This window comes from Equus quagga, chromosome 5 (genome assembly GCF_021613505.1).
Source record: "Equus quagga isolate Etosha38 chromosome 5, UCLA_HA_Equagga_1.0, whole genome shotgun sequence".
NCBI classification, from domain to species: Eukaryota; Metazoa; Chordata; class Mammalia; order Perissodactyla; family Equidae; genus Equus; species Equus quagga.
Window position 1 is genome coordinate 100,694,207 of NC_060271.1, and position 13,614 is coordinate 100,707,820.

Here is a 13,614-nt window from a genome sequence, read left to right on the forward strand (position 1 = left end):
TTCCTCTGCTAGCTGGTAAGCTCTTGGAGAGAGAGATCACGACTCCACCAAAGACGTATCATTAAAAAAACTGTGTGTGTGTAGTAGAGTTATGGGAGTGCTTCAAAATCCCTTTTCTCCTGGGTCCTGAGAGGCCAAGGAAAGTTCAATCTAAAAGTGAAGGAATTGATTTAGAGTTCACTGAGGTCACAGAGAGGCCAAGCAGTTCCCATAGGGGCCACGGAGTTCAAAGGAATATTTTGAAGAAATGAGGGTCATGCTGTGATCATGATTATTTTGGAAGAACTGAAAGTGCCCTGAGGGAAGAGACAAGGGAGAGGCTGCAGACCTATGAGGTGGTGGTAGGGAAAGGGCCGCGCGTGGGAAGGTCTGCAGACTGGTTGAGAAATTGAGAACTGACGTCATAGGCAAAGGACATGCCTCGGGGCAGGGACACTGGTTCCTTTCACTTATAGTGAGTTCAGCCTCAGTCCCTACAATGCAGGCCTGGGTTCTGCTCCCAGCCCTGCCACTCACTCCCGCGTGACTGCAGGAAAGTCCACTTTGTCTCCCTCTGCTTCACTCTCCGCATCTCTAACATGAGCAGGTTGAAAAAACATAAACGATGGGGTGGAGCTACATCATTTCTAGGTCCTTTTCAGTATCCTGAGTCATTCTGGGCAAGTACCTCCAATGTCTTACTGGAACCACCCCTGTCTCAAGAAGGGAAGAACCAGGTTAACCTGATCACTCAAGAAGGGAAGAACCAGGTTAACCTGATCACTCTCATAAGGGCCTCCCGATAAAACTACTTTTTCACGAAAAGCAGAGGATGCGCTGGGGCCCAGGAGAGCAGGGCTGTAGATGGTTGAATCTTGCATGTTGTGAAGGAAATGGGCCTGCACTGTGTCCGCAGTAAAACCTATCACCCTCCCATCCCCAATTTGAAATGTGCCTCAGAGACCACGCTTTGGGCAGGAGTCTGCCCTGCCTGGATCAGAGGGAGCCAGGGGGCCCTTCTCTATCAGGTTGGGCTGCCTCCCTCCTCAGCTCTGGCTCTGAATCCCCCTCCAAGGGAGACTTCTCATCTGGAGGCTGCCAACCAAGGCAGGTGCTGGGAAGGTGTCACATCCCGATGGGGTCTGCCTGCCAAGAGGAAACCTTATCTAGTAATCAGGAGGAACCCCCATGGCTGAACGATTGCTAATTCCACACGAGGGCCTTGCCTCTGGCCCTGCGCACATGGCCATGCGAGTACATACCTCCTCTTAGGCCACCTGCATTTTGATAAGTAAAATATGAAATCAGCATTTAAGTCAGAGTCTTCACTGGATTGCTCAAGACAAAACATGAAGGAAGTAGGGGATGGCTTGTGCGGGGCCCATGTCTTGGGCTTGAGAGCTTTGGAGAGGCGACCTCCTCTAATCCATCAGGGACAGTGGCCTCAGTATGCTCCCCATTTATGTTCCCCTCTGGCTTGCTGGACATGGAAGCAGTAGGAGCTTGGAGCTCCTGCAGCCCCAGGGGCTGGAGGACACAATTATAGCCTTCAGGCAGTTAAGGCCAAAGGCCTCACTCAAGGATTAGGGGGTCAGGACAGCGCCCATCCAGGTCTGAGTCCTGAACTTGCCAGTGCTCCAAGGCAATCTGCGCCTGAAGGAAGGCCGAGAGGTGTCAGTGACAGAAGAACTTCAGAAAAGAACAGGTGGTATTTCCTGCAAGTCCAAGATGGCAGGCAAAGGTGAGTGGGAGCCAGACAGAGTCCAGAAAATCCAATCTGAAGGTCCCGACACCAAGTTTGGGAAGAGAAGAGATGGGAAGAGTAAGCAAAAGAACTAGAAGGAGCTCTAAAGATTAAAGTAATAGTGACAGGAATGTTCTACTTGGAAATGTAAACAGAGCCCTGCCATAAAACATACCTCCCAGCAAGCACAGTCGGCTCTGAGGGTAGAGCAGCGCCAGCCAAGACTGGGTTTACGTTTCATTTCTTCCACTAACAGGGTGTGACTTGCAGAAACCACTGAATTGACTGTTTCATCTGTGAAATGGCTGCTCACAGAAGTGCTCAGCCTGAGGATCGCGTGAGCTAACAGGGTAACATGTGAGACCACACTGTGAGGACCGAGTTATCAGGCAGACTAAGTGCACGACGCTGGAGTGCTGGTTCCAGGATGGAGGAATGTGAGCAGAGGCTGCCTGTTCATAAGCAAGTCATGATTTGGAAAAGTAATATGTGAATTAGGGAACCCCTCATGCCCATGTCCAATTCAGGACTTTCGCTGTGCTCTGTCTGCAGCTGAGGTGATCTCTGGCCTTCCCATCCTCGTTCTACCTGGGAAGGCCCCGCTTGAGCCCTGCCACCTCCAAACTGAAGCTCCCTCTGACCCCAAGAGACCAGGCTGCCCCTCCCCCTTCAGAACCTTCATCTCAAACTGCAGAGTGTAGACACACATAGACCAGCACAGCTCTCAAATTGCTTTACGTAATTTTCAGAAGGCAGGAACCATGACTCCTTTCCTTGGGTCTTCCAGAGAACACAAAAAAGGGCCCTGTGCAGATAGATAGAAAAATACCTGCACAAGTATGGACAGTGCAACATGGCTTCCCAGTCTCGGGTAGTTGCCAAGTATTAATATTAGTCTTGTCTTCTTTCACCCATTGTCCTGTCAGCTGGCCTCAGTTGTCTCACAAAGATCAATGCCAACGTTCATTTTTTACAAACTATTTAATAAATACTTCACTTTACATTAGGGTAGCCCATGATAAACCCACAGGAAACAAGAGCCACCAGCAGTGGTAGGATCAGAATACTTTAATAAGATATCAGTGTCAAAATACATTTCTTTATAAAGTTAAGCTCCCATATAGTAATAACGTTGTCAGTAGGAATTTGACAATATAATAATGTTCATGAAGTCGTTACATTGACAGGTAAGGTTAATACGAAGCTTGGAATATTTTTCAGAGTGTTTTAGTAAAACTGCAAGGGTAAAATGCCCTTAATGCTGAGGCAACACACACAGGAAATCAAACACTGGCATTTACGTGTCGGTAACCCTTCAAGTTCTGCCGCCAAGTTGGGGCAAAGCTGTGGTGCTCAAGGATGACTTGGGCAACACAGTGACCAGCTAATTTCTCATATAACTTAGATTTCTTTTGAAATTTAAATTTTGATTTGTTTTTGGCAGTAAGTCCCGCCAGGCTTACCAAGTTCTTAGACTGCTGTGCTGTGTGTTTCTAGAAATGTCTTTATTGTATCCATGACAGAAAAGTTCCATATGATTGGTATTTAAAAACCAAAAGGTATTACCCTCTTACCCAGTGAGTTACAAGGTGCTCTGAGAACACTCTATTTTCAGTGCTTCCTACCTATACAAGTCACTTCAAGTGGCAGGCAGACCTCAGGGAGGGCCTGAGGCTGGGGGCTGCCCCAGAGGCCTGCCTGCTGCTCGCCAGCGGGGGCCACTGCACCTCGGCCTTGCATGGCGATCCGAGGACGGGCCAAGGAAGGCGCATGGGGCTGGGGCTGGTCAGGACCAGTTGCCCCCGCTTTCTGCACCCTCTCAGTCCAGCTCCGTGGGCTCCAAGGTGGTGAGCTGGGAGGACGTGGACTGGATCACTACACCATTTCTGAATCCTCACTTTCTTGCATGAATTCCCATCAAAACCATCTCATGTTAGTTCTGGAAATATCCAAATGTGCCACATGAAAGACCATTAAAGTCACATAGCTCAGTGCACTTGAAGGGCTAGCAACAAAACCTTAAGAAAAGTTAAAGCACTTTCTGTCCCTTAGGGTCCCCCCACCCCCACCCCCGCTACCCCATACGTGCCATCAGACCCTCTTGGCAGCAATAATAATACATACATACATACATACATAATACATATAGAACACGAGGAGAGGACAGCTGGCAATGCTGCCACGGAAAGATTCCACTTCTCAGATTGGTTGTCACGCCTACGGCATATCCCAAAAGCAAAAAGCCAACAGAGAGCGACCTCGAGCCAAGGTGTTAGTACAGGCCTGTGGGAGTACTGTACAGTTCTGCAGTGTCAGCGACACCAGGAAAAGGAGAAGGAACAGCTTAAGAAAGACCTTACAGTGATTTCGTGAGCAGGATTCCATTTCCGTTTCTAAGTTTTTAGATATTACAAAGTACCCATATATATGCTAAACACTTAATCCAGATATAAATTTTCTTTTTAAAAAACTCAGTTATGTTTTTGAATAATAATAAAAAAAAATGTCCACCGAATGGGGTGGGGGATACCAAACAGTTTAGGAAAAGCCACACTGTGCAACTTTCACAGATAACCAACCACACACGCTGGAGTTCACCCTTCACATTTCTTCTTTTTCGAAAAAGTCATGTCAAAATTACAGCAAAGAGTCAGCTTTTTTAAAAAAAAAGGCTAAAATTTACAATATGGTGATTATTTTTGAAAAAGAAAGGAGAAGGGCTTTGAGAGGGAGAGGCCACAAATCAAGCTTGGAGATCAACATTATTTTTCTTTCTCTTTGGCAAGAACAACAACAAAATGTTTTTAGTCAAATGAAGCCAAAGCTTTTTCTACAAGACAACGTACACCAAACTTGTTAGTATGGACGTTGTGTGTGTGTGTGAGACAGAGAGAGAGAGAGAGAGAGAGAGAGACCTACGAATAATATAAATTAGAAGTAATTGAAGTTGGGGAAAAAAAAATCTTACAAAATTTAAGAACATTTTCATTGACAGAGCAAAATGTAGCAGATAAAACAACTGTGTATTTTTAAAATATGGATGATAAAGTGAGCATCTTCAGAAAAAGGCCACTACTTGGTGACCTGGACAAGTCTGCCAGGTAGGTACATCTTGTAAAAAGTGTGTTGGTGTTAGAAATACCTAGTTGTAAAAACAGACGTAGAGAGTGAAGCTGGTGGGACGCTGGTGGCAGGGGTGGCTGCCCAGGTGGAAGGGCCTGGCTCAGGAGGCCTGGTCCAGGGCTCTGAGGAGGTCCCCTCCTTGCAGGAGCGTGGAGCTTCCTGGCACAGGAACGTTCACCTCACAGTCATATCTGGTCAATTCGGGCAGCAGGTAAGGCTCAAACGAAGGCCCGAGCAGCCGACTTGCCATGCCTGAAAGAATGGTTGGTACCGTATTTTAAAAACCCAAATGAAACATTTGGAAAAGGGTCCATTCCAGAAGAGGCTAGCAGGGACGAGAGGGCTCATGCAGGAGCCAGAGGCATTTTCAATTTTTGTGACTTGGGGGCACAAGTGGGGCGGCCCTAATTTCAGTCTTTCTTCAGTGTCTTCTTTCCCAAGTGACCTACTCCGTGCTCAGAGTGTGGACCCAGCAGAGAAGGTGTCTGTCTCCAGACGCATCGCACTAGGTGGGGTGCTCAGATCCAAGGAGAGAGAGCACGGAGCAGACAGCAGGAAGGGAGGGGTCAGGGGAGGGTGGGTTGCATGGGAGGAGCCCCAGCGGAGGCTTCCCTGGCTGCCTTGGAGGACGGGTCGTCAGCCAGAGCCTGCATAAGGCCTGGGGTTGCCGACAGTGCCCAGCACGCACTGGTGGCAGGGAGGAAGGCCGCGTGGAGAGAGGGAATTCGGAACCAGCTGCTACATGCATGCATGTGCACACACACACAATACACAGGTGTGCACACACATTATACACACACACACACACACGGTCCTTCTCCAAGATTCAAGGGCCTGACAGTCCTGTGTCAGGGTCACCCTCAGCAGCCCCTCCTACTGTCCCTGGGCCATTCTCCCACTAAGAAGGAAGACAAGGGAAAAATCCCAGCCCCCAGACCACTCTCCCAGGGAAGGCCAGGCCCAGGTTCGAGGACAGGCTGGAAGCCCTCCATTCTGCCCCTCTACTGTGAGATGCCTGCTCTCCCTTCCCTTAGCTTCTGTGCCCTTTCCCTCCTTAATCCCTACCCTGGAACATTCTAGGGTCCATGCCTGCCTCCCCTACTTGACCTTGCTCCCTTGTGGATGGGGCCAGACCTCACGCCTCTCTGCAGCCCCCACAGTAGCAATGGATACTTGTTCACCATCCCTTCTAATGCCCTCTTCCCCTCCTCACGGTCAGAAATGACCTGAGTGGAAAGAATGTGATTTGCCCCGGTTTCTATAGTTCAAAGAAACTCGTGGGTTCACAGAGTACCTGAAGCCAATACTCGGCATGCAGACCTCTCATTTAGACTTGCGGCTTGCTCAGTCTTCCCGCAAGTACAGAGCTGAGCTGGAATTGAAGGCTCAGGGACTCTCAGGGTCCAAAGAGCCCTGGATGTCACCTGATCATTGGTGGGTTCCTTCCAGCCCCCGCTGCAGTACTTCCAGAGGAGGAGGGCTCGCCTTTGTCTGCAGAGCTGCCTCTCATGGCAGCAAGTTCATCCTTGTACTGAGCCGAGATCTGTTGCCTGTGATGTTCCGCTCTTGGCCCTCACCCCACCCACACACGTCAGACCCTGGCATGGGGAATCCAGTTCCTGAGTGCACCCACCTGACAACTTGTGAACCGAGGGCAGGCCGTAGTCCTGGTACTGGGGGGCATAACACTGTGGGGGGAACCCACTCTTGGCATTCTCCCTGGGGCTCACGGCAGATGGCGGCTGTGGTGGTGGTGGCAGATGTCTCAAGGGCTGGCTCAGGCCCCTCAGTGGATTTTGGGTGAACTCATCTGAAAGACCAACACCAGAGAGTGAGGGCATGCTAGCCCAAGGGAGGGGGGAGAGCATGAAGCCCCCAGCATCCTCCTTCCTTTACAGAAGGAGCTTAAAGGCAGCCCCCAGGGTCTCAGAGCCCAGAGATTTCTGACAGCATCATCCAAGCCGGAGCGGAAATGGGGAAGTCAGGTATGTGGAAGGTGGGGCAGAGGACACCATCCTGTTCTAACAAGCCTCAGAGAGGCGGGTAAGGCAGGTGGTGAGGGAGGAGGAACCAGGATGGGCCCCTGGGCCCCCAGCCCTTCCACTTGCAAACACCCTCCCCCTAGAACCCCAGAAGGCCCAGGCCTGCTGCTCACCACTGGGGACATTTGCACTCAGTGGCTTGTCAGGCATCAAAGGGCAGTTCCCGCCGCCCCTAAGGCTCTTCATCCTTTTCCACATCAAGTGTGACGCGCTGCTGCCTGGTGGATCCGCCTGGGTGTGGGAAGGGCAGATGTAGAGGGAAGAAGGCCAGGGGACCAAGTCCCCCAGCTGAGTCAGGGTCGGGGAGGGGTGCAGAGCCGCTGTGCCTGGAACAGGGCTGGTGAGCGCTCTCTCTGAAAGGGCACAGCCCCACCTCCCCTGCTGCCCCTGGCTGGCCCTCCGAGCCCTCACAGCCAGAATGAGTCTCCTGCCCGGCCCACCCCAGGGGCTGAGGAGGGGACGCACAGCACACTGGCAGGAGATGGCTCACCCCACTCATGTCCTGGAAGGCTTGCTCCTCGTACTCCAGCTGTCGCTTCAGCTTCAGCTTGTTGGAGAGGGCTATCATGGCCGGGCTCATCGTGTCTGGGCCCTGAGGCCCAAAGCCCTTTGCAGACCTGCCAAGCCCCAGAGAGTGGCACGTGAGGGGGTCTGGAGCCCCACGCCACCCAGCGCCTTCATCTGATCTCAGGGCCCTCAGAGGGCCCTTCCAGAACTAATACGTAGGACGGTGGTGGCTCTAAGACCCAAAGGCACAGTGTCAGAGGAGGGTGGTGGCTCAGCCTCCCTTCCTCAGTTTCCTCTACCTGGCGAGAAGCTGCCGGTTGGTTCAAGTCACCTGGCCTTCCCTCTACACCTGCCTGCCCACCCGCCCAGCTGTATCCAGGCAGCCTTCAGGCCTGACCTCGTTTGTGGCTGTCCAGCTAGGTGACATCAGTCTTTAGAGGGTTTCTTCTGCCCCGTCTCTCCCCGGCCCTGCCTTGACTGCTCCCCACTAAGGACCAAGGAGGGTGCTCTGCCACGGGCAAGTGCCCCAGGGGTCCTGAGGGCTAGAAGTCACAGACCACCCCCGTGACTTAGCCCAGTGAGCTCCCAGCTGGCTGAAACGGGGCTTGTTGGAGAGATTTGAAGGAGCCGGGAGAGGACAGGGTGGGAAAGGTAATGCTGGACCCTGGGCACTGCCCAGAGGGGCTGCTGTGGTGACCCTGGGCAGCCAAAAGGCAGGGCAAGAGCACAGGCATCTGTTTGCTTTTCTCAACCAGGGTTTCAGGAGAGAATGGAGAGTGATTCAAATAATTTTTTGTGTCCTGTGGATAAGAAAGGCACTCGAAGGAGTGGTCTGAATGGAGGACGTTGGTGGTCCAGGCCCTCGGCAAGCCACTTCTCTCCCTATTCTTGTCCTTAGTCCCCTCTTGGTCTCCTCCAGCCCTGATAAAACATGTCTTGCTGGAGGCCTCACATCCCTCGAGTGACTCCCCCAAAGCCTGGGCTTCCAGAGTTCAGAGCAGGCTAATGGGATATCAGACCACTGTGCAGAGGGAGGACATGACGGGCAGAGAGCCTTTCTGGGGCCCCAGAGATGCCCCCAGTGGGTGCCTCTCTGTCCCCTTCCTGTTCCTCACAGCCTTTGCTGATACAACCAAGGGCTCTGCTACTTACCTCTTCTTGAACATGGAGAGATGGGGCGAGGTGACAGGGGGCCCCAGTGGTGATGCCCCCAAGGACTCGGTGTGCTGATTCCCAACAGGCCACTTCGTGGGCCCGAAATGTAATGGCGGATCAGGGGGCCACTGTGTGTTGGATCTGCCCCCCATGGAGGAGAGAGGGGTGCTGGCCTGGCCACAACACAATGGCAGGGATGCCTTGGTCCCGCCATCAAAGAAGATGGAGGACATGGGCCGGTGCTCAGGCTCTATCTTCTTGCTCTCCAGCTGCTGCTGATACTTGTCCAGGAGAAAGGGTCTGTGAGGGTCCACAGGGGCCAGTGGCTGGAAGATGTTCGTCATGGTACTGAAGCACTGCTGGGGGATGGACTGGGGGTTCTCCGGCAAGAGCCTCTCCTCCGGGCAGATGGGACTGAGCTGGAAGTCTTCACCATCCATGGGGATGTAAGGTGCCAGCGTCTCCAAGTCCAGCTCATTGAAATCCGTCTGAGGAGAGACAGCAAAGGCAAAGAAGCTGAGAGGTTGGTGCCACCTCACAAACACCATTCCAGCTCAGCCCCTCCTCCCTCCCGGCCCCTGCCAGCATCACTCCTCTCAGGCACAACTTTAACGGTGTCACTGCCCCGCTCTAACACCTTTATGGGCTCCCTAGGGCCCACCAGAAGAAAACTCAGACTCATCCTCCTAATGTGCACAGTCTTCTAGCATGGGATCCTAGCCTTTCCATGCCATTCATCGCCTCTTCAGCCTGTGCCACAAATCTCCATGGTCCAGTCAGTCATCCCTCCATGCACCACACGGGTGTCACCACCCCCACCCAACCTGAAATGCTCTCCTCTCTCCAGTCTACCTGTCCAACCTGCCTTCCCCCTTGTGGCCCCAGCAAGCCCTGCCTCCTCCACAGAGCCATCCCTGCCTACTCCAGCCCACAGTGACTGCCCCTTAGGCCTGTGGTGCACACAATGGCTCCTGGGGAGCCAAGGACAGCTTTGTCCTCATCTCCCTCATCTGCCCCAGCACAGGCCTGAGCACACAGTAAGTGCCCAGGGTGTATCTGTGGACTGCTCGCAAAGTGACAGCTGGCCGCACTGGGAGCGGGACTTTCATTCCAACCAGCGAATGCTCGGAGATCACTCCTTAGGTCCCCGGGATCGTGATGGCATGACAGGGAATACTCAGAAGCAGACGCAGAGAAGTTTCTATGCTCCGAGAATGATGCCCTCCCTGGGGTATCAGCTTATTAATGATTATAACTACATGCCCTGGTTACAGAGCGAAGCAGGTAGTTATGATCGAGAACTAAGTCCTAAACCCTACAGGAGTTCCGAGGAGAGAGGGTGGGCTGAGAGTGAACCAAAGAGGGCAAGTTCTGCAGATCAGCTGCAACGTGTGCCGGGCAGGGCAGGGATGCAAGCTGAGGAGCAAGGCAGAGATTTGGAACGAACCACCCAGACTGAGACAAATGGCAGATTAACGATTTTCCTTTGAGTTTTGTGAAACATGCACCCATTCACCCACCTCGTCCCTGTTTACATAGTTTTTGCAAGAACATTTGGCCTATGTAACAAATGCATTCCTGAAAAGTTGAGTATAAATGAAAATTTGTCAGTCAGATGTCATTCAGAATCCTAAGACGAATGTTTGTGAAGGGAGTAATTGTTACCTATGCTTATAAACGTCTTATAAATCTGGATATGCTATTTATTTATTTATTTATTTCTGGGAACGATTCACCCTGACCTAACATCTGTTACCAATCATCCTCGTTCTTTCCCCTCCTCCCTAAAGCCACAATAGTGGTTATATATTCTAGTTATAAGTCCTAGTTCTTCTACGTGAGCCACCACCATGCTGTGGTTACTGACAGACAAGTGGTGTGGTTCTGCTCCCAGGAACTGAACCTGGGCTGCCAAAGCAAGCAGAGTGTGCCAACCTGTAACCACTAAGCCATCAGGGTTGGCTCTGGATATGATTTGTTCTTTTTTTTTTTTTTTTTTTTGGTGAGGAAGATTTGTCCTGAGCTAACATCTGTGGCACTCTTCCTCTATTTTCTATGTGGGATGCTGCCTCAGCATGGCTTGATGAGCCATGTGTACGTCCATGCCCAAGATCTGAACCTGGCCGCCGAAGCAGAGCACATGAACTTAACCACTATGCTACTGGGCTGGTCCTGGATGTGCTTTTCAAATGCAGGGCTTCATTAAGAAAGGTTCAGTTGTAGTTTTGGTTTTCATGTGCACTAAGAAAGCTGTCCCAGGAAGCAGGACATAAGTTGAGAATTAAAAATGAAACAGCTAGATTTGACACGGGTAAAACAGAGGGCAGAAGTGGGAGAGGGGGAGGACCACAGGCTCCATTTCCCCACACTCTCACCCATTTAAGGGACTAGGGCCTGGGCCAAGCACCCCCACCGGTCTCTGCAACAAAGGGGCAAGGCTGCGACAATGGATGCGAGCCTCCACCACCTGCCAGCTGGCAGGCCTGGCACGCCACCTCCATCTCTATGGCCACCTACCTGGGTGCTGCACTGATCCTTCGCCTCTGTATCCATGGCAAAGAGCTTCTCGATTGCTTCAATCTTCAGATCATCATTCAGAGATGTGTAGTAGTCTCCAGGGCTGCTGGGCTGGGGGCCAGGAAGGAGAGCGACCAAGTCAAGAGTATGGCACTGGTCTCCCCAGAAGTCCAAGGTGGCAGGAGAAATACATTCCTGGACCCACAGATTCAACTCCATTCCACTGAACAAGCATTTATAGAGGAACCATTCTCTACAAGCTGTATGAATTAGGTCAATTCATCAACCTCTCTGAACCTCAGTCTCCCCATCATAAAGGAGCTTGCCTAGAGGAGCAAACGAGATAAAGGCCGTGGCCGCAGGGCTCTGGACGCTGCACATCTCTACGCCCCAAGCAGGAGGGTTCCTGCCCTGCACAGGGACTGAGCTTCAGGCCCCCATCTTCAAGGAACTTACCATTCAGGTGGGGGTGGGGATGGATACTAACAGCAAGCAAACAGCTGGAATACGTGGCAGGTAAGTGTCATGGCCACCCTAGGGGGCTCCTGGATAACTTGACGGGGAGGAGGGCAGTATTTCTGACTGGGCAGTCTGCTTGGCCATCTGGCAGCAGCCATAAGGAGGAGCCCAACCTCTCCAAGTCCTTACCCGAAGGTGGGGGGCTCACCGTGGAGCAGCTGCTGCTGCTGCTGCTGGCACTGGGTGTGGTGCTCCCTGGGGCGGCCGCCTGGGGCACGGTGAAAGCCGGCAGGCTCCTGGCCTCGCTCTGGGTGCCGTGGCTCCTCAGCTCTCCGGCCCATGGCTGGCTTGGGGGCAGGATGGCCTTGCCATAGGCTGAGGACTCCTCAAAGTTCTGGCTCCCTGTGGAGACAAGGGCTTGGCTTGGTTAACACCCATAAACATAGGGCTCACTCCCAGGGCAGAAAAAGCCCAAAGGATGCACAAAAGGTCCTAAGAGGGTCAGAAAGCATGCCTGGGGCTAGGACATGGGACAAAGGGGCCTTTAACTGGGGCTATGAGTCAATGTACAGATTCCCTTTAAAGCGAACACTCTCTTGGAGCATTTAATTTTCAGAGACTAAATGTATTAGGAGCCAATCTTCCTTGAAGAGCAATCCAGAATGTGATGAGGAGGTTGTGAGAGGAGAATTGGGTAATTTGCCTCAGTATTGTCACAAAACAAGGAAGCTGTAAGCTTCTCACTGAGGGGCCTGCTGCCCTTTATGACTCTCTGAAGTTGCAATTGTCACACGGCCTCTCAAGAACACCTCTCAAGGGGCCAGCCAGTCTAGGGTTAGCACAGGGAGGCGTAGCTAGTCCTTGAGCAGCCACGCAAGGCCAGGGGCGGGGGTGGGGGGGTGGGTCACAACCTGGGGAAGAAGGGGCTTCCCAGGTACACATCAAGAGTGCTTCCAGCATAGGGGTGGGGGAGGGCTGAAAACGGCCTGGGGCCACAAGGACTCATGGCCCCATGGGACAGGCAAACATTTTAGAGAAGTAGCTCATAGAGGGGCTTAACCTGGGCCTCAATCTCTTCTCCATCTGTCTTTCTGGAATTATTTCTCCTACCTTTATTTCAACCTAGCCCTCTCCCTAAACAAGCAATCTGTCCTTCAAGGCCCAGATGGAGATGCGCCCTCTCTGCAAAAATGTGCAAAAACCCCACCTCATTCAGCACTTTCCAAGGCCGGGAAGAGGACAGTCTTACTCCGGGGCAGGTGAATGCGTTGTTCTTTGGTGCCCAGCACAGAGCCTGGCCACTGAGAGATGGTTGGCAAGACTCAGGGAAGGCAGCTCTGGTTAGGGAAAAGCTGGAGCCAGGGAGGCCTGTTACGGTAAGAACCTCCCCTACCCCAAAAGCGTTCGATGAGCCCCCGCTCAGCGAGGAAGCACCCACCGAAATCCAGAGAAATGATGGCATCTCCCGCAGTGGGGGCCAGCTGGGCCAGCTCCTCGGGCTCCTCCTTCAACTTCGTGAACAGGAAGTTACTCTTCTCAGACGCAGCCACCTCGCCACTGTTGTCAAAGATGCCGTTCATGGCCATCAGGTGGGGCTTGAAGAGGGATTCTGTCTGGTCCATGGAGAACACCACGTCGTTCTTCTCGATCTCACTAATGGGACAAGAGGGCATTTCAGATCTTCCACACTTTCTAGCAAAATCCTTTTGCTCCCCCAGACACATGGAAACCCTGACAGCTGAGCCTCTCAGCCAGCAACACGGGTATGGACACTGTGTCAGCATTTTGTAAAGAACCCCACAATGGACGTTTGGAGTCGTGCAGGTAGCGAGGCCATGAGTGCTCTCTGAATACATGTCTGTCTTGGATGCTGTGTTATTATTGCACATGGGCTGCATGGTGTACACAGGTTTGAGGGCTTTTGTTTTTGTTTGTTTCAGCCTAGCAATGACTTTCTCCAGCCTTCTTCCCAGATGTTACAGAGAGAAGGTGTTACATCTTCTCCCAGAAAGCGCGAGTGAGTCTCTTCCCTTTTTCTCCTTGTTCAGTGATGACTGTGTGCTATCTGCCTCCCCATGTGGCTCAGAG

The 13,614-nt window shown here is 52.2% G+C and overlaps 1 protein-coding gene across 1 annotated transcript in view; it reads right to left on the bottom strand.

The window, feature by feature from the left end:
- Positions 1–2,776: 2,776 nt before the first annotated feature.
- Positions 2,777–13,614, bottom strand: part of EPAS1 (endothelial PAS domain protein 1) — an 86,794-nt gene continuing 75,956 nt past the window's right edge. The window contains exons 9-16 of the mRNA XM_046663048.1: positions 12,965–13,179; positions 11,735–11,928; positions 11,068–11,178; positions 8,548–9,038; positions 7,379–7,505; positions 7,002–7,119; positions 6,480–6,656; positions 2,777–5,098 (exon numbers count right to left, since the gene is read on the bottom strand). Of these exons, the coding sequence (XP_046519004.1) occupies positions 4,947–5,098; positions 6,480–6,656; positions 7,002–7,119; positions 7,379–7,505; positions 8,548–9,038; positions 11,068–11,178; positions 11,735–11,928; positions 12,965–13,179 (1,585 nt within the window). The 3' untranslated portion in view covers positions 2,777–4,946. The remainder of the gene's footprint in view (positions 5,099–6,479; positions 6,657–7,001; positions 7,120–7,378; positions 7,506–8,547; positions 9,039–11,067; positions 11,179–11,734; positions 11,929–12,964; positions 13,180–13,614) is intronic.